Genomic DNA, 20437 nt, shown 5'->3' on the forward strand with positions numbered 1-20437 from the left:
GGATTTGCAAATCATTGTATTCCGTTCATATTTACATCCAACACAATTTCCCAACTCATATGGAAACGGGGTTTGTAATACAGTCATCACACAAGTTAATCATCAGAGTATATACATTGAATTATTCACATTATTTACAATCCGGGTGGTGGGATGTGGAGGGGGTTGGGGCGGGGGGGTTAGGTTTGGTTGATATCAGCACTTCAGTCATCAACAATAATATAATCTGAGAAATGGACATTGAAACAGTGTAGGTCTGACTTCGTAGGATATGTACAGTGAGCAGTGATATATATATATAAATACTCCCAGCATAGTATCTGAAGGACCTATTCTTCATCTGTCATAATCAAACAGAAACCCATTATTATTAAAATGTTTAAGATATGAAAGTGAGCGGAATATGAACAATCAAACTAATTTCCTCTGAGGACCGCACTTTTCTTTTATTTCCAAATCATCCTGTGGGCTCATTTCTCAGGGTTCGTAATTAAATTGTATTTGGTTTTAAAATATACATAAATGTAAAGTTGTTTTCTCCGTTTGTGGGAAACTGCAATCCATCACATTTTTCTAATGTTTCTCAAAATGTACTGCGCATCTTTCCCTTGACCAGTTCCCTGTTTTGTTTCTATCCAGGCTTTTATTTTGGTAGAGCACCTTGCGTCACGTGACCAAAGATTGACCAATAGAAACACAGAGTGCAATAGTTTGCGGAAGTTTCCCCCTGACCGTGTCGTCTTTTAACGCGGTGACGAAAACTATTTTGTTTTAAATGATAGTAGGAACGGGAGGCCAATGTTATAGTTGAATTATTTATTGTCAAGTCTATATTCCACGGTCACACCGACCGTAACAGTAATGTCCAAATCGAAATCATCGCGGCATCTAAAAGAAAATGATTGCAAACAGTTGCCGATCTACCAGCACAAAGCCAAACTGATCCAGGTGGTGAAAGAAAGCACTTTTTTGGTGGTCACAGGTGAGACAGGCAGTGGGAAAACGACACAGCTTCCACAGTACTTACACGGAGCAGGTAAGCCCTTTTCTGTGTTTATTTATAAGTATGCAGATGTCAAACACGTGATCTTAGTTCATGGTGTTCATCGGTTTTGATGTTGTGTTTACCTGTCAGGTTTTTGTAAAAATGGCAAAATATGCGTTACCCAGCCCCGCCGGGTGGCTGCCATTACGGTGGCTCAGAGGGTAGCCCAGGAGATGCAGTGCACTCTGGGTAAAAAGGTGGGCTACCAGGTGCGCTTCGACGACTGCACGTCACAGGTGAGAGACCACGCCCACAAGCATGTCTGTCTTCTGTTGTGAGATGGTGATGCCATGATGGTTTTTGAGGCAGGACACGGAGGTGAAATACATGACGGATGGCTGTTTGCTCAGAGAGGTTCTGGCAGACCCGGGACTGGCTCAGTATGGTGTGGTGGTCCTGGATGAGGTCCATGAGCGAAGCCTCAACACAGTGAGTTGCCACACAAAAGCATGAGAGACACTAATGAGGAAAATAGCTTTGAAGTAGTAAATATAGATTTACAGTACCTTTTATGCTCATAAAATGTGTTTATAATGTATATTTTCTGCTGGATCTACTCTCTATTTTATGCTGCAGCTGTTACATATACTGTAATTTTGTACATGGTAATTGTTATATATTGTATATATGATATAAACATATAATATAAGTCCCACCTCCAAAGACATGCACCTGGGGATAGGCTGATTGGCAACACTAAATTGTCCCTAGTGTGTGAATGTGAGTGTGAATGTTGTTTGTCTATCTGTGTTGGCCCTGCGATGAGGTGGCGACTTGTCCAGGTTGTACACCGCCTTCCGCCCGAAGCAGCTGAGTTTGGCTCCAGCACCCCCCCGCGACCCCAAAAGGGACAAGTGGTAGAAAATGGATGGCTGGGTGGATATCAGTATATATCATATACTGCACATATATTATGTAAATATTACATATATGTTATATTTTATATTGCTACTACGGTACATTTTTAGTCTTATTTTATACCTGCATTGTCCTTTCCATCCTTTGTAACTGAGCTACTGTGTGGAACAATTTCCCTTGTGGATCATTAAAGTTTGTCTAAGTCTAAAAATATTAACTTAATAATAACATCCATTTCTACCGCGTGTCCCTTTCGGGGTCGCGGGGGGTCGCTGGAGCCTATCTCAGCTGCATTCGGGCGGAAGGCGGGGTACAGCTTGGACAAGTCGCCACCTCATCGCAGGGCCAACACAGATAGACAGACAGACAACATTCACACTCACATTCACACACTAGGGCCAATTTTAGTGTTGCCAATCAACCTATCCCCAGGTGCATGTTTTTGGAGGTGGGAGGAAGCCGGAGTACCCGGAGGGAACCCACGCAGTCACGGGGAGAACATGCAAACTCCACACAGAAAGATCTCGAGCCCGGGATTGAACTCAGGACCTTCGTATTGTGAGGCACATGCTGCCCATGAGAGACACTAATGGGAAAAATAGCTATAACACTGTCATTTTGAAGTAGTAAATATAAATAAAAAAAATCCACTGTAAATTTACAGTACCTTTCCTCCATCTATCCATTTTCTACTGCTTGTCCCTTTTCGGGGTCGCGGGGGGTGCTGAAGGCTAGCTCAGCTGCATTTGATTTTCCTTATTCTGGCACGTACCACTATAATATATGTCTTAAAAAACTTTAAAATAAGAAGTTCATTCCTGTAGTTTTTTTCTTGCACTAGTCCTGCTTTATTCTCATAAACATTTACATTATTAAGCACCAAAGGGACATGCTATAGGAAAAGGATGGAAGAAAATAAAACAACTTTTTTGTTGAAAATTACAACATTGTTCTTGTTCAGGTGTGATATTACTATTATTATTATTATTATTATTATTATCATTATTATTATTATTATTATTATTATTGCCCTTTCTACTACAGTGGCTTGGCAAGTACTCTAGGTGAGGCATATTTAACGTGATTGTTTATATCTTAGGATATCCTCCTGGGCTTACTGAAGAAGGTCTTCTCTGATCCCGCTGAGGCAATGAGGGGACGCTCTTTCCCACTGAAGGTGGTGGTGATGTCGGCCACCTTGGAAACGGAGAAGCTTTCTGCCTTTCTCGGGGGATGTCCTGTATTCACTATACCTGGGAGGACTTTTCCTGTCACGTGCACATTTGGCAACGCTGTAGGACCAAAGAACTTGGACAGCATGGGTTATGTGAAAGAGGTATGTAACGGTATCTATCGAACGAGATTCAAAGCTTGGTGTTTTGATACAACTCTTTTTTTTATCGTACTTTGCTGCCCAGGTTGTGTCTTTGGCGCTGGATGTCCACACTAGTGAGATGGCAGGAGACATTCTGGTGTTTTTAACCGGTTGGCCATATTCTCTCTTTTACAGCATGAACGTAAAACTATAGACTGATTTGTGACTTTATTAGGAAAGCTTTTTTTTTTTTGACACTTAATTTATGTACATGAAATTTTTGCGTTTGAATTTTGTGAACTGAAACAAATTGAATTTAATTGGAAAAAAATTGTTGGCAAAATTGAGTGTATAAAAATTAAGTGTTTTAAATTCAATGTATAAAAATTCAGTGTTTTAAAAATGTACTGTATAAAACTTCATACTAAAAAAAGTCAGTGTTTTAAAATTCAGTGTAAAAAAAAATTCAGTGCTGAAATATTCAGTTTAAAAAAAATGTGCTGCTTCAAAAAGCAAGACTCAATAAGACTGAAGCAATCGATCCTGTCTCAGAACCAGCCAATGAGGTGCCAAGTTAGTTTAAAAACAGACATTTTATGCACTGAATTTTTAAACACTGAATTATTTTTACATTGAGTCTTTATACACAGATTTTTTTTAACTCTGAATTTTAAAACACACACATTTTGCTCACATTTTTTTCCCAATTAAATTGTCAGTATAATTTGATGCAAAACAAAATTATGTTACATAAATTCAGTGTAAAAAAAAAAAAAAAGCTTTCCTAATAAAGACACAAATTAACCTCTATATAAAGCTTGTTAAATCCTAACCAATCAATCTGTGTTTGACAGGTCAGTTAGAAATCGAACGCGCCTGTGATTTGCTGTTTGAGAAAGCAGAATCTATTGACTACCGCTACGACGTGAAGGACAAAACAATGGAGGGGCTTCTTATTTTACCTCTCTACGGATCCATGCCTACTGGTAAATTACGACTATTTGATTATGGATTGAATTAAATTTCCAATTGATATACACGCTTGCCACCTCTTCCCAGATCAACAGCGGCAGATTTTTCAGCCTCCTCCTCCCGGAATAAGGAAGTGCGTTGTGGCCACAAACATCGCCGCTACATCTCTCACCATCGACGGCATCAAGTGAGTATTCTGCTTTGACACATTTATGGCGTTTAGAGTATGGTGTGACTTGATCACACTGTGCTTCCAGGTACATCATCGACAGCGGCTTTGTCAAACAACTCAACCACAACTCCAGGGTAGGAATGGACATTTTGGAAGTGGTGCCCATTTCTCAGTAAGTCACACCTCCTAAGAATTATTACTACAGTATATTTCAATATTTTAGTACCTACAAGGTAACAATTCAGCCTTGATGAGGGAATTTAGACAGTTTGAAAGTGTTTTTAGACAGGCTTACTGGTAACGCGCCATTTTGTGACCTGTGTGAAGTTGGCCCCCTTATCATGGCAAATTTGTTCGTTCTACGATTGTGCTGCAATTTCTTTTGTCTCGCTATTATAGTTTTTATGTTACCGGTATTAATGTTTTATTATTCATAACCTGACCTCCCCCTACCTTGTCAACATTTCCCCAAACTTGTCCCATTTGTTTGTGCTGGTTTCTGCTGCAAAAATTATTTGTCCAACTATTACAGTGTCTATGTTGTTAACCTAGTTATTATTCATATCTAGCCCCATAACATAAAAACTGTAATAGTTAGACCAATATTTTTTGCAGCACAAAGGAATGGGACAAGTTTGGAGGTGGGGGGTCTAGATCAGTGTTTTTCAACCACTGTGCCGGGGCCGTGAGATACAGTCTGGTGTGCCGTGGGAGATGATGTAATTTCACCTATTTGGGTTAAAAATATTTTTTGCAAACCAGTAATTATAATCGGCAAATAATGTGCCGTTGTTGAGTGTCTGTGCTGTCTAGAGCTCGGCAGAGTAACCGTGTAATACTCTTCCATATCAGTAGGTGGCAGCAGGTAGCTAATTGCTTTGTCCTGATTACAATATGCAGGCGACAGCGGGAGGCAGTGTGCAGGTAAAATGGTATCTAATGCTTAAACTGAAAAATAAACAAAAGATGAATGCCCCTAAAAAAATGGCATTGAAGCTTGGGGAAGGCTATGCAGAACAAAACTACAACTGAACTGGCGACAAAGTGAAGAAAAACAGAATGCTGGACTACAGCAAAGACTTACAGCGTGTGGAACAGACGGCGTCCACAAAGTACATCCGTTCATGACATGACGATCAACAATGTCCCCACAAAGAAGGATAAAAACAACTGAAATATTTTTGTTTGCTAAAACAAAGTAGGTGCGGGGAATAGTGCTTAAAGGAAGACATGAAACTGCTACAGGAAAATACCAACCAAACAGGAAAAGCCACCAAAATAGGAGCGCAAGACAAGAACTAAAACACTACACACAGGAAAACAGAAAAAACTCCAAATAAGTCAGGGCGTGATGTGGCAGGTCGTGACAGTACACCTACTTTGAGACAAGAGCTATAGTGATGCATGCTTGGTTATGGTTTAAAGTCATATCCAACGACTTTTTATTGTCAATATCGAGTTTCATATTTTAATTATTTCTGCTGGTGGTGTGCCTTTGGATTTTTTCAACGCAAAAAATGTGCCTCGGCTCAAAAAAGGTTGAAAAACACTGGTCTAGATGATGTCACTAGTCAGAAAATGTATTTTTAAAAACCGCAACGGCACAAACAAACATTTTCACAGCACAAACCAGCTTGTAAAAATCTCCCCAAACTTGCCCCTTTTCATTTGTTAGTTTCTGCTGCAAAAATTATTGGTCCAAGTATTATAGTTTTAATGTTGTTATTTATAAACAGCCCCATAAGATAACAATAATTGACAAAAGTTGTTTGTAGTATAAACATAGCACAAACAAACGAGACATGTTTGGAGGGATCTGACAAGGTGGGTGGGCTGGTTGATGTCACTTCAGAAAATGTATTTCAGAATAACTTAAAAACCGTACGGCACAAACGGAAATTTGTCAAAAGATGGAGCTAACTGTTTTAATGACATTCAGACTTTACTTAAATCAATAACGGAGCAGCATCTCCTCATCCGGAAACAACCACACCGGAAATGCGTCCCGTGAAAAACCGTCCGACCGGAACTCTAATAACTATAGTTCCTTGGGTGAATAATGTAAAGTCACTATACCGGTATGTTTTAGCGCTTTCATGGTGAGTTTACTGGAAGATATAAGTATGAACTTTACACTACTTTATATTAGAAATGGCAACAGCGGAGGATGAATGTCACATAACAAGAAAATAGAGAAAAAAAAGAAGCTTATCGACTACGGACTACAAAGGCGCGCAATTTTTCAGGATTTATGCAGATCCCAAATACAGATCAGCAGGTACCAGAAGGTAAGAAAAGTTGCCTTTACATAATATTGTGAAACAAAACGCCAGATAATATGTCTTACCTTATACACACACCATAGTAATACTCGTATATTGAAGCACATATAACGGTGCAGCTTACACTTATCTCTTATGTTTGACTGCCATCTACTGGTCACACTTATCATTACACCATGTACCAAATAAAATTGCTTCGAGATGGGCAAGCTCAACCAAACTTATTCCTTACATTAGGCACACCGGGTTATAAGGCGCACTGTCGAGTTTTGAGGGGAAAAAGGATATGAAGTGCGCCTTATAGTCCGGAAAATACGGTATTTTGGCTTAAAAAAAGGGATAAAAGTGAAGCTTTTCACATTGAAGCGCCGCTCTGGAAGAGGTGTTTTAAACATGGATAGCTAGCTAGCGGCTAAAGTCCATCTGCAGTCGGCAGTGTTTTATCTGCTTCTAAAACACTATTCATCGCGTCCATGTCTACAAATAAAGTACGTCTCTTCCAAGTATCATCCCTGCAGGAAGAGGAATAGCTAAACACACTACACATCATAGCTCACCGCTAACAGCAAGCTAGCGCAAACAAATGCTGTGGGTGAACTACACAGACAACAGCTGTAACGATACCATGTACAAGAGCCGTATATAGATGATATTACAATGATTACATCGATAGGTTTTATTATCTTCAAATCTTTTGTAATTTTTTATTGTTTATAAACTCAGGAAATGTGTCCCTGGACACATGAGAACTTTAATTATGACCAATGTATGACCCTGTAACTACCGTACTTGATATTGGATTCATACCAGAATTTGTGGTATCACCCAAAACTAATGTAAAGCATCCAAACAATAGACGAATAAGTGATTATTACATTTTAGCAGAAGTGTAGATAGAATCTGGTAAAACAGAAATTTAGCAGATATTAACAGTAAATGAACAAGTGGAGTCATAATCAATTTTCTACAGCTTGTCCCTCATAATTTTGGCAAAATAATATAAAGAAAAATGACACAATATGTTACCGCATACATCAGCAGCTAAATTAGGAGCCTCTGTTTGCTTACTTACTATTAAAAGACAAGTTGTCTTGTATGTTCACTATTTTATTTAATGACAACATTGTTATTTGATTGCAATAAGAAAGAAATACATGTTTAATATACCATAAGATTGTTAGTTCAAATTAAGCCAATAACATTTTGTTAGTGGTCCCCTTTATTTTGAAAAGTATCGAAATAGATTTTGGTACCGGTACCACATTTTTGTGTTTCGGGACAACCCGAATCCCTAGTATTGTGCACTTTATCCACTTTTTCCATGCACTGTAACTCTGCACCAGTGACGTGCGGTGAGGTTCATGGCTGGTGAGGCACTGACTTCATCACAGTCAGATTTACAAACATATGAACCCTAAAGAGTATCTTATTCACCATTTGATTGGCAGCAGTTAACGGGTTATGTTTAAAAGCTCATACCAGCATTCTTCCCTGCTTGGCACTCAGCATCAAGGGTTGGAATTGGGGGTTATTAAATCACCAAAAATTATTCCCGGGCGCGGCGCCGCCGCTGCCCACTGCTCCCCTCACCTACCAGGGGGTGATCAAGGGGATGGGTCAAATGCAGAGGACAAATTTCATTACACCTAGTGTGTGTGTGACAATCATTGGTACTTTAACTTAACTTTAACTTTACACATACAAACTGTAGCACACAAAAAAGCACATTTAATTAAAAAAAACGTTATTATGGTCTTACCTTTACTTATAAAATAAGTCCATGAGCCGCTGTTGTGCTGGATTAATGCACCCCCTGACGAGAGTGTTATATCAACTAAAGCCCTCACTTAAACTTTCCACGTGCAAGATTGAATCTATTTAAAAAAGTGTAACCGAGGGTTTATAAATTTCGCCTATACTGTATGAAACTACAAAATAACAAACACGGAGGCTCCAGTTTACACGAGGACCACTTTATTTACCTTCTTTCAAAAACTTCCGCTCCACTCCAACGTGTCATCACTTCCGCTTTTAGCGCCTTCAAAATAAGAGCTCAAGGCATATACTGTATAACAGCGCATAACAGGAACTTAACATCACAAAGAGGAAAGCCCATAAAAATAGGTTACAAAAGTTCTTTAATAAGAAGCCAAAAAGTGCAAAAACAATAATGTTCGTGTTGGAGGAGTTGTGAATTAGATACACCTGCAGTCTGCTGGTGTACCTAATGTTGTGGCCCTGCAGTCATTCACAACTCCTCCAACACGAACATTATTGTTTTTGCACTTTTTGGCTTCTTATGAAATAACTTTTTTAAATAGATTCAATTTTGCACGTGGAAAGTTTAAGTGTGGGCTTTAGTTGATATAACACTCCCGTCAGAGGTTGCCGTGCATTCTACGGCGGGGGTGCAGGAGGCGAGCCTCAGCCAGTGCTTCTTTTGCAGCCGTTTTATGATCACTCAGCACAAGAAATACTTTACACACATACAGTTGTTGACAAAATACACTGTACATTATATACCTCAGCTAACTAAACTATGGAAATGTATAATATAGTTCATATAGCAATACGGTCGCACTGCACAGCAGGCCAGCAGTTAGCCGAGTCCGCAATCCATGGTGAGGCACAACGCAGTGACGTGCCTCAACTGGCTGCTGTTCACCGCACCGTCTCTTCTCAGTATATGAACGGCAAATGTGAAAATTCAGCGATTTTAAATAAAAATAATCTAAAACGGGTGAAGTTAAATGGAAAATAACTTTATAGTATAATCACTGGATACATATAACAATTTAATAAAAATGTTTTCTTTTTACATTTTTTTTCTTTCCATGATGGCAGGTGAGGCCCCGCCTCACCTGCCTCTAGTGACTGCACGTCACTGCTCTGCACTTGTCCAACAGAATAGATGGCATCCATCACATACTACAATGTGACATTAGGTAATCAACAGGATGACACAAACATGAGCAACACTAGCGTAGCTATGTGAGCTACGGCACTAACATTAACGGCAAAATCATTCTAGGTGAGTCTGTTCGCTGAAGAAAAACAAGATGATCAAACTTATCTGTAGCTGACTAAGCGGATAGTTGGCACAGCTTGTTAAGATGTGTAGCAAAGCCTGTTGTTGCACAGCTGTCGTCTAAGAAGTGGCGAGCATATGCACCTAGCGGCCTCATCTTGCAAGGGGCTGGTCAAAGGGAGGTGGTTTTTCCCTCATGAACTTCAAAAGTAACTATTTAAGCGCCTCTTCTCTCAAAAGTAGAGCAAACAGGTGAGGGAGATGATCGATTTTAGGGCGTTTGTTGGAATATAAATAAGAAGTCCATTTAGGGCTGGGCGATATGACCTTTTATTAATATCTCAATATTTTTAGGCCATGTCACGATACACAATATATATCGTGATATTTTACCTTAGCCTTGAATGAACACTTGATGCATATAATCACAGCAGTATGATGATTCTATGTGTCTACATTAAAACATTCTTGTTCATACTTCATTAATATATGCTCATTTTAAACTTTCATGCAGAGAGGGAAATCACAACTAAGTCAATTTACCAAAACTGTATTTATTAAATAGTTATTAAGCAGTGGCACAAACATTCATGTCATTTCCAAAACAGAAAGTGCAAGATTGTCAGACATTTTAAAACAAGCTATGAGTGCACTTTTGTGCATGATGTCACTAAGATGACATATCAAAACAACACTAAATTAAAGTGCACTTTTTGTACAGAACACCACTACAATAGTTTAAAACAAATAAAGTGCACCTTTTGTGCATGATGTCACACAAGATATTTCAATAACTGTCAAATAAAAATTAGCTGCATAATAGGAAATCAAATAGTGTATGTCCTTCGCTATGCGGTAGGTTCCTGCGGACGTTATCTCCTTCTGTTGTTCACTATTTTTTTCATAAGGTGTTGATGTGGAAATGGTTGATTCGGCATTTTGTTGGTGTGGCACCGAATGTAGATGTTGACATGCAGAGTTTCAAGCGCTTTTCATTCTCTAGCGGGTGACTTTTCAAACGATGCTACATTAGCAGTGGTGTTACTTTTTGTAGCAACGCTTTTGCCGCATAATTGTTCAACATCTTCCCGCTTGAAGCCAAACCACCGCCAGACGATGGACCCCGTGCTGTTTTTCTTGGGAATTAATTCTTCCTTCATTTGTTACCAGATTCGCACCTTCTCTCTCTCTCGTATTACCACCCGCACCGCACCGTTAGCATCACAGCTAACGTTACCATGTCACTACCTGTCTGCTCCGCGGGAGCGTGTGACGTTGCACACGTGATGTATGTAAGAAGGTGCGCTTGTTTTAAGTCTCTGTGAGAAGGCGAGACAACAAAAAGTGAAAAAAGCCTGTAGTGTAATGCCCGCAGCTAAAAGCAACTGCGTGAGAACGTAAACTCGAATATCACGATATAGTCATTTTCTATATCGCACAGAGACAAACCTGTGATATATCGAGCATATCGATATATCGCCCAGCCCTAAGTCCATTGTTGCAAAGTAAGGAAAGTTGTCTGTTTTAGTTGGGGGGCATTCACATGTTGACTTGCTGCCGTTAGGAGTGAGGCTCAGCAGAGAGCGGGCCGAGCTGGAAGAACCTCAGCAGGGAGGTGTTTTCGCATCTACACAAAGGAATTCTGGGAAGAGTGCATGCCTGAATATACGATTCCAGAGATCCAGAGGACAAGTCTGACTGCAGTGATCCTCACGCTCAAGTGCCTGGGTGTCCATGATGTCATCAGGTACATGTGCCGTCTTACCTTGTTGTCAACATTGCAGTTATGATCTCGTTTAACTATCATTTCTCCACAGGTTCCCCTATCTGGACCCCCCAGAGGAGAGGTTCATCCTAGAGGCGTTGAAACAGCTCTACCAGTTTGACGCTATTGACAGGTGGATCACGCTTTTAACCAACGCTCTCTTGTGTTGCGCTCTTAATTGATGTGGTCTGTTCTGCTAGGAGGGGTCGGGTAACTCGCCTGGGCCAGCTGATGGTGGAGTTCCCTCTGCACCCGGGCCTCACCAGGGCTTTGCTCAAAGCCGCCTCACTCGGCTGCCAGGACCTGTTGCTTCCAGTGGCCGCTATGCTGTCTGTGGAGAATATCTTCATACGACCAGGTAATGTGACACTTTTCTGCAAGAGATCCATTTATTCTAAATGCAGTGGAACTTCAAGGTAACGTTTTCCATGCCAAGGACCCCAAACTAATGTAGAGATGGTGTGAGGACCCATTAAGGTATACATACAGTCGTGGTCAAAAGTTTACATACACGTGTAAAGAACATAATGTCATGTCTAGCTTGACACTAAAAGCTAGAGTGCTAATTTGTAGCTGGCGGCTAACGTAGCTAATCGCTAGCTGGCAACTGGCGCGCTAAATGCTAGTTGAAAGCTAGAGCGCAAATTGCTAACTGGTGGCTGGCCCCGCTAACCGCTAGCTTGCAACTGGTGTGGTAATTGCCATCCATCCATTTTCTACCGCTTGTCCCGTTCGGGGTCGCGGGGTTGCTGGAGCCTATCTCAGCTGCACACGGTGGCGCAGGGGTTAGTGCATGTGCCCATACTTGCCAACCTTGAGACCTCCGATTTCGGGAGGTGGGGGGCGTGGTTGGGGGCGTGGTTAAGAGGGGAGGAGTATATTTACAGCTAGAATTCACCAAGTCAAGTATTTCATATATATATATATATATATATATATAAGAAATACTTGACGAAATACTATGTCAAGTATTTCATATATATATATATATATATATATATATATATATATAAGAAATACTTGACTTTCAGTGAATTCTAGCTATAAATATATATTTATTTTATTATATATATATATATATATATATATATATATATATATATATATATATATATATATATATATATATATATATATATATATATATATATAAGAAATACTTGACGAAATACTAAGTCAAGTATTTCATATATATATATATATATATATATATATATATATATAAAAGAAATACATGACTTTCAGTGAATTCTAGCTATAAATATATATTTATTTTATTTTATATATATATATACATATATATATATATATATATATATATATATATATATATATATAAGAAATACTTGACGAAATACTAAGTCAAGTATTTCATATATATATATATATATATATATATATATATATATATATATATATATATATATATATATAATACAAGAAATACTTGACTTTCAGTGAATTCTAGCTATAAATGTATATTTATTTTATTATATATATTTATATATATATATAAAATAAAATAAACACTTGAATTTCAGTGTTCATTTATTTACACCTATACACACACATAACACTCATCTACTCATTGTTGAGTTAAGGGTTGAATTGTCCATCCTTGTTCTATTCTCTGTCACTATTTTTCGAACCATGCTGAACACCCTCTCTGATGATGCATTGCTGTGTGGCACGCACAAAAGTGCTTTCATCAAATGCACTAGATGGCAGTATTGTCCTGTTTAAGAGTGTCACAACATTGCTGTTTACGGCAGACGAACTGCTTTACGGTAGACAAAAACGTGACTGCCGTTGTTGTGTGTTGTTGCCGCGCTGGGAGGACGTTAATGAAACTGCCCAACAATAAACCCACATAAGAAACCAAGAACTCGCCCTCCATCATTCTACAGTTATAACGTGATTGGGCAGGTACGCTGTTTATATTGTGGGTTAGCGAACTCAGGTCCGCCTGAATTTCGGGAGATTTTCCGGAGAAAATTTGTCCCGGGAGGTTTTCGGGAGAGGCGCTGAATTTCGGGAGTCCCCCGGAAAATCCGGGAGGGTTGGCAAGTATGCATGTGCCTCACAATACGAAGGTCCTGAGTAGTCCTGAGTTCAATCCCGGGCTCAGGATCTTTCTGTGTGGAGTTTGCATGTTCTCCCCGTGACTGCGTGGGTTCCCTCCGGGTACTCCGGCTTCCTCCCACCTCCAAAAACATGCACCTGGGGATAGGTTGATTGGCAACACTAAATTGGCCCTAGTGTGTGAATGTGAGTGTGAATGTTGTCTGTCTATCTGTGTTGGCCCTGTGATGAGGTGGCGACTTGTCCAGGGTGTACCCCGCCTTCCGCCCATGTGGTAATTGCTCACAGGTAACTGGAGCGTTAATCGCTAGCTTAATTACTAACATGAATACAACTATATGATTATTTACTTGTGTATTTTTTTTTTTTTTAAACTGCAAGCTGCATTGAGTAAGGTGTCCCTGCTACTGTCGTTCCTAAATTACACACCTTTTATGTGTTATGTAATTGTTAGTGTATTTAAATACATCTAAATGTGAGGAAAAATTGTGTGGAAAAAATATGAATAATAATAACATAATGAATACCTCTGCTCGGAAGTGGTCGCAACCTGTTCCAGAAAACTGATCCATTTAAAACGTTGCCATAGGAAATCAGACCCAAATAAATATGTCCTCTTCATTAAAGCCTTTACTAAATGTACAGGAGAATCATTTCAAGATTTTTAACCGTCATATAAGTGTAAAAATAAGTGAACTACTGTTAACGAATACATGAAAATAATACAGTGTAAAAATAGATGTGCAATGTAAAAATAACATGCAGTGACACCCTGCCGACACATGAGCATGGTAGACAAAAGTATTGGGCCGTGGCTGGAGTCATTTGACCTGCATGCACTCTGCGGGTGCTTTGGAGCACGTTGTTGTCCACTTTACCATTTCTGATTTGTCTCCTCAAGGTCACCCTGAGAAGCAGAAAGAGGCCGATCAGTGTCACAGAGCGCTGGCGGCCGAGAGCGGCGGCATGAACGACTTTGCCACGCTTCTCTGCGTTTTCCAGCGGTGTCAATCCAGGTCGCCGTCACTTTCTCAAAATCACATTCTGTCTCTCTTTGTTTCGCTATTGACGCCACATACGCTCGTGTTCTCCAGTGAAAGGCCTTCTGTTTGGTGCAAGGACAATTGGATCCACTGGAGGGCGCTCAAATCGGCATTCAGCGTGGAGACGCAGCTGCGTGACATCCTCCTGCGCCTGCAAAAAGTAACACGGCACTTCTCAGGTTTGACAAGGAGCTGCCGTATTTCACGCTGCTTAATCCTCATGTTTAGAGGAGAGATTTCCCGGTGGAGAAGTTTGACGGCAATAAAAATGAACTCTTCCGACGATGCCTGTGCACAGGATACTTCACCAATGTTGCCAGAAGGTAATATGAAGACGTAATTGCGACGATAAATTTGAGATATTTACAGTTCATAACTTGTAGATCAGTTGGGAAGGTGTTCTGCACAATGGATGGCCACGGATCCATGGTTCACATCCATCCGTCGTCATCGGTAACATTTTGAAATGACATCTCTATCTAGCGTTATTGTTTCTAAATATCCTTGCTGTGGCTCTCAGCTGTTTGAGCAGGAGATGGAGCTGGACTGGATTCTCTTCCACGATGTGCTGGTGACATCGCGGGTCTACGTCAGGACCGTGTGTCCCATCAGATACGAGTGGGTGAAGGAGCTGCTGCCTAAACTGCACGAGGTGGACGTCTACGAGCTCAGCAGCGTGGCGAGACAGGAAGTGACCGATGAGGAGATGATCAAGTGGGAGAGCAGGGAAGCGGCTAAAAGGCAACCAGGTATTTTGGACCCATTTTAATTTGTCTAATGTCAAAGTAGGGCTGGGCGATATGGCCACTTTTTTAATATCTCGATATTTTTAGGCCATGTCACGATACACGATATATATCGCGATATTTTGCCTTAGCCTTGAATGAACACTTGATGCATATAATCACAGCAGTATGATGATTCTATGTGTCTACATTAACACATTCTTGTTCATACTTCATTAATATATGCTCATTTTAAACTTTCATGCAGAGAGGGAAATCACAACTAAGTCAATTGACCAATACTGTATTTATTAAACAGTTATTAAGCAGTGGCACAAACATTCATTGTCATTTCCAAAACAGAAAGTGCAAGATTGTCAGACATTTTAAAACAAGCTATGAGTGCACTTTTGTGCATGATGTCACTAAGATGACATATCAAAACCACACTAAATTAAAGTGCACTTTTTGTACAGAACGCCACTACAATAGTTTAAAACAGTGGTTCTTAACCTTGTTGGAGGTACCGATTCCCACCAGTTTCATATGCGCCTTCACCGAACCCTTCTTTAGTGAAAAATTAAATGTTGTTTTTTTTCAAATTCAAGACAAAGTGCATGAACTCACAACAAATTGTACACCTGCAAATCAGAGGGAAAATTGTTTGGGGGGTATCCCTAATACGCCGATAGGGACAAGTTTTTATTTAAACGATGAGTTGGGTGTGTCTTGAGCTCAGCGGCGGAGGCTCCGTCGAACCCCTGAAGCCGACTCACCGAACCCCTAGGGTTCGATCGAACCCAGATTAAGAACCACTGGTTTAAAACAAATAAAGTGCACTTTTGTGCATGTCACACAAGATATTTCAATAAGTGTCAAATAAAAATGAGCTGCATAATAGGAAATCAAATAGTGTATGTCCTTCGCTATGTGGTAGGTTCCTGAGGACGTTATCTCCTTCTGTTGTTGACTATTTTTTTCATACGGTGTTGATGTGGAAATGGTTGCCTCGGCATTTTGTTGGCGTTGTACCGAACGGAGATGTTGACATGCGGAGTTTCAAACACTCTTCATTCTCTAGCACAGTGGTCCCTAACCTTTTTGTAACTGCGGACCGGTCAACGCTTGATAATTTGTCCCACGGACCGGGGGGGGGGGGTAGTATGGTATTTATTTTTATTTTGTCATAAAAAAAATACAATCATGCGTGCTTACGGATTGTATCCCTGCAGACTGTATTGATCTATAATGATATATAATGTAGGAACCAGAAATATTAATAACAGAAAGAAACAATCCTTTTCTGCGAATGAGTGTGAATGGGGAAGGGAGGTTTTTTGGGTTAGTGCACTAATTGTAAGTGTATCTTGTGTTTTTTATGTTGATTTAATTTTTTTTTTTAAATGTTATTTTTTTATTTTTTATTTCTTGTGCGGCCAATCGATCCACAGACCGGTACCAGGCCGCGGCCCGGAGGTTGGGGACTACTGCTCTAGCGGGTGACTTTTCAAATGATGCTACATATTAACAGTAATGCTACTCTTTGTAGCAACGCTTTTGCCCCACACTTGACAAATTACGGTTGTCTGTTCGACATTTTCCCACTTGAAGCCAAACCACCGCCAGACGATGGACCTCCTGCTGTTTTTCTTGGGAATTAATTCTTCCTCCATTTGTTACCAGATTCGCACCTCTCTCTCGTATCACCACTCGCACCACAGCTAACGTTACCCATGCCTCTACCTCTCTGCTCTGCGAGGGCGTATACGTATGTGACGTATGTAAGAAGGTGCGCTTGTTTTATGTCTCTGTAAGAAGGAGAGACAAGAAATAGTGAGAAGAGCCTGTAGTGTAATGCCTGCAGCTAAAAGCAACTGTGTGAGGACGTATACTGGAATATCACGATATAGTCATTTTCTTTATCGCACAGAGATAAACCCGCGATATATCGAGTATATCGATATATCGCCCAGCCCTATGTCAAAGGGGAACTGCACTTTTTTTTCTTATTATTTGCCTATCGTTCACAATCCCTATCTAAGACACGTTTTTCTTTTTATTAATGCGTTCTAATTCGTAAAATAGTTCAAGTACCTCGGGGTCTTGTTCACAAGTGAGGGAATTTACCAGTCGAACTACGTCCCTATCCTCTTACCTACGGTCATGAGCTTTAAATAGTATAGCAAATGTTTCGAAGCTTCTGTGAAATGAATACGCCGCGTATGCTTAAAATGAGCAAAATACGTAAATATTACCTTTTATAAATGTGCCTGTTGCTACATTACATATATACTTAGAGCATGTATACAGAACATTGATGCAGGTTTTTGGATGTTTTTAGGGGGCTTTACAGGTGGAACAGAGCGACTTCCATTTGCTCCATTGTAAGCTGACTTTTGTTCCCATTTATTTACTAGTTAGAATGCATAAAATATATAATTTTTTTTTGATTCAAGAACTCTTTCATTCCGCACTCCATCCAGCTGTATAATCACTCACCATACAGCAATAGATGATATCTGTCTATTACCTGACACTTTTTATGTTAGCTACCTCTCTTTGTTTATTATGTATATTTTCTGCTGGATCTACTCTCTATTTTATGCTGCCCTTTTTTTGCTGCAGCTGTTACATATACAGTAATATTGTACATGGTAATTGGGATTTGTTATATATTGTATATATTATATAAAAATATAATAATATAATATATCAGTATATATTATAAACTGTATATATAATATATAAATACTACATATGTTATATTGGTACATTTTTAGTCTACTTTATACCTGCATTATCCTTTCCATCCTTACCCTTTCCATCCTTTGTAACTGAGCTACAGTGTGTAACAATATCCCTTGTGGATCAATACAGTTTGTCTAAGTCTAAAAACATGTGTGTTCTTGTCTTACGTATGAATTGTGAATGATACACACATTTTTTAAAAAGTGCAGTTCCCTAAGCATGTCATGCTTAGTTTGTTTTTTTGCATTTCTCCCCCCTTCCAGAAGTTTCTACTCAGGATCTCTTGAAGAAACTGGAGAAGCGAAATAACGAAAGTACCGTCAGTGACGCTCGCGCTCGCTACCTGCAGCGCAAGAAACAAAGACAACAGAACAGTAAAGCTCCCTGATGTTGGAACACCAGCGCCATGATGGACATGATGGACAATACCATATTTTTAAGCAGTATATCCTGACAATAAACATTTTGATACATTTTTTTTTAAATGTATTTTTGTCTTGATGTTCAGCAGTGAAGCAGCCCATTGCGACCCGACCTCGGATAAGCGGAAGAAGATGGATGGTATTTGTAACAGGCGACACCATAAATGCTCCAATTACCGGTAACACAATTTGAGTTAAGTGCCAGGTCTCATATGGATTTCTAATTAGTGGCTGTGTTCTGTTGAAATGAGTTACGTCGAAAAAAAAACTAGCAGTTGCAATATTCAAAAGCGGTGTATATCAATTTCCTCAACTGCATCAAAAAAATGCTATTTTAAGTTTCGATTTAGATATCAAAAAAACTTTTAAACTTTCGTCATGCTCTCCTGTTTGACAACAATAAAGTGTTATATTCTGTGTGTTATATTTAGTGTCAGGCATATTTAGCCATCAAGTAATGCTCACATATCGCTTGGTAGTCGGGCATGACTCTTGTCATAGTTACGGGGTGTCCAGACCTTTTCCAACAAGGGCCGCAGACTGAAAAGTCAAAGTATGCAGAGGCCATTTTTATATTTTGTAAAGAAAGAGACAGACACATTTAAAGTCAAAACCTTGTGTTTGTTTGTTATAAGTGACAACATTTATTATTAGTCCCAAAATGTCATATTTTTCTCATTACATTACGTCTTTCTGCTCTTTTGTTACATTTTTACTGTTTTTATTATTTTCCTATGTAAAAACAAACTATGGAAATTTTTACAATGGCCAAAAAAATAAAAATACTTGTTAAATAAAATATCTGCCTTGTTTTTAACGAATACTTAGGCCTACTAAGCTTTTGTATTTTAATGTCGGTCATTATGGTTTTCTGATGCGGTACTTGGTGAAAATAGTTTGAGAACCACTGCTGATTGGCAGTACTACATTGGCCCTCGCGTGTGAATGTCAGTGTGAATATTGTCTGTCTATCTGTGTTGGCCCTGCGATGAGGTGGCGACTTGTCCAGGGTGTACCCCGTCTTCCGCCCGTGTGCAGCTGGGGTATGCTCCAGCACCCCCGCAACCCCGTAAGGGACACGCGGTAGAAAATGGATGGATGTTCTACATGCTTAGTGGTCAAAAGACACTGTGCCAGAAATATACTTTAAAATAATTTAATTGAATCAACTATTTTGTCATTTCGATGGGTATTTAACTCGAGAAAACTTTCTCCCGTTTAGTATTGTTAGCGCATTCTGAAGGGTAGCTCACTTTGACAGAACACCTGTAGAACCCCCTGATGTACAGTACAGGCCAAAAGTTTGGACACCTTCTCATTTCAATGTGTTTTCTTTATTTTCATGACTATTTACCTTGTAGATTGTCACTGAAGGCATCAAAACTATGACACCTGTGAAGTGAAAACCCTTTTAGGTGACTACCTCTTGAAGCGCATCGAGAGAATGCCAAGAGTGTGCAAAGCAGTAATCAGAGCAAAGGGTGGCTATTTTGAAGAAACTATAATATAAAACATGTTTTCAGTTATTTCACCTTTTTTTTGTTAAGTACATAACTCCACATGTGTTCATTCATAGTTGTGATGCCTTCAGTGACAATCTACAATGTAAATAGTCATGAAAATAAAGAAAACCCATTGAATGAGAAGGTGTGTCCAAACTTTTGGCCTGTACTGTAGTTTGTATTAATTACACAAGATGGCAGTAGCTGTATTGTAAGTGTGTCATTTGGGGGATGCTCGAACAGTCCCTTCCTATGCACTTTCATTGAGAAAGTGTTGAGAGTGATTTATAGTCCACCTTACCTGTTCAAAAGCAACACTCCGGCCATTGCATCCGTTTTTAAATCGTTATCTTTTCCGGGTGGTAACGCCTGTATGAGACAGCTATGATTGACAAAATGAAAGCCTTTCCTATGGCACGTGGGGAATGTTTTACAAAGTTTAACTTTTAATTGTGTGTGAGTGTGAATGTTGTCTGTC

The 20437-nt window shown here is 39.5% G+C and overlaps 1 protein-coding gene across 1 annotated transcript; it reads left to right on the top strand.

Moving 5' to 3' along the window:
• The first annotated feature begins 697 nt into the window (after positions 1 to 697).
• On the top strand, positions 698 to 19221 carry dhx40 (DEAH (Asp-Glu-Ala-His) box polypeptide 40). The gene is made up of 17 exons (XM_061972746.2): positions 698 to 1036; positions 1136 to 1281; positions 1355 to 1474; positions 3003 to 3239; positions 3322 to 3388; positions 4073 to 4204; positions 4278 to 4377; positions 4448 to 4534; positions 11237 to 11419; positions 11490 to 11570; positions 11638 to 11795; positions 14421 to 14535; positions 14614 to 14722; positions 14791 to 14885; positions 14946 to 15015; positions 15083 to 15311; positions 18299 to 19221. The coding sequence occupies exons 1-17, from the start codon at positions 862 to 864 to the stop codon at positions 18421 to 18423; spliced, it is 2229 nt and encodes a 742-aa protein (XP_061828730.2). The 5' UTR covers positions 698 to 861; the 3' UTR covers positions 18424 to 19221.
• Positions 19222 to 20437: the final 1216 nt, after the last annotated feature.

Source organism: Nerophis lumbriciformis, linkage group LG17 (assembly GCF_033978685.3).
Source record: "Nerophis lumbriciformis linkage group LG17, RoL_Nlum_v2.1, whole genome shotgun sequence".
Taxonomy (NCBI): Eukaryota; Metazoa; Chordata; class Actinopteri; order Syngnathiformes; family Syngnathidae; genus Nerophis; species Nerophis lumbriciformis.

Bases quoted from the DNA above. Each gene is read 5' to 3' on its own strand.
- dhx40 (XM_061972746.2), top strand. From the start codon at position 862: ATGTCCAAATCGAAATCATCGCGGCATCTAAAAGAAAATGATTGCAAA. The intron at 11,796-14,420 runs GTAATGTGACAC...TGTCTCCTCAAG, and splicing joins GAATATCTTCATACGACCAG to GTCACCCTGAGAAGCAGAAA. The intron at 14,886-14,945 runs GTAATATGAAGA...CATAACTTGTAG, and splicing joins TTCACCAATGTTGCCAGAAG to ATCAGTTGGGAAGGTGTTCT.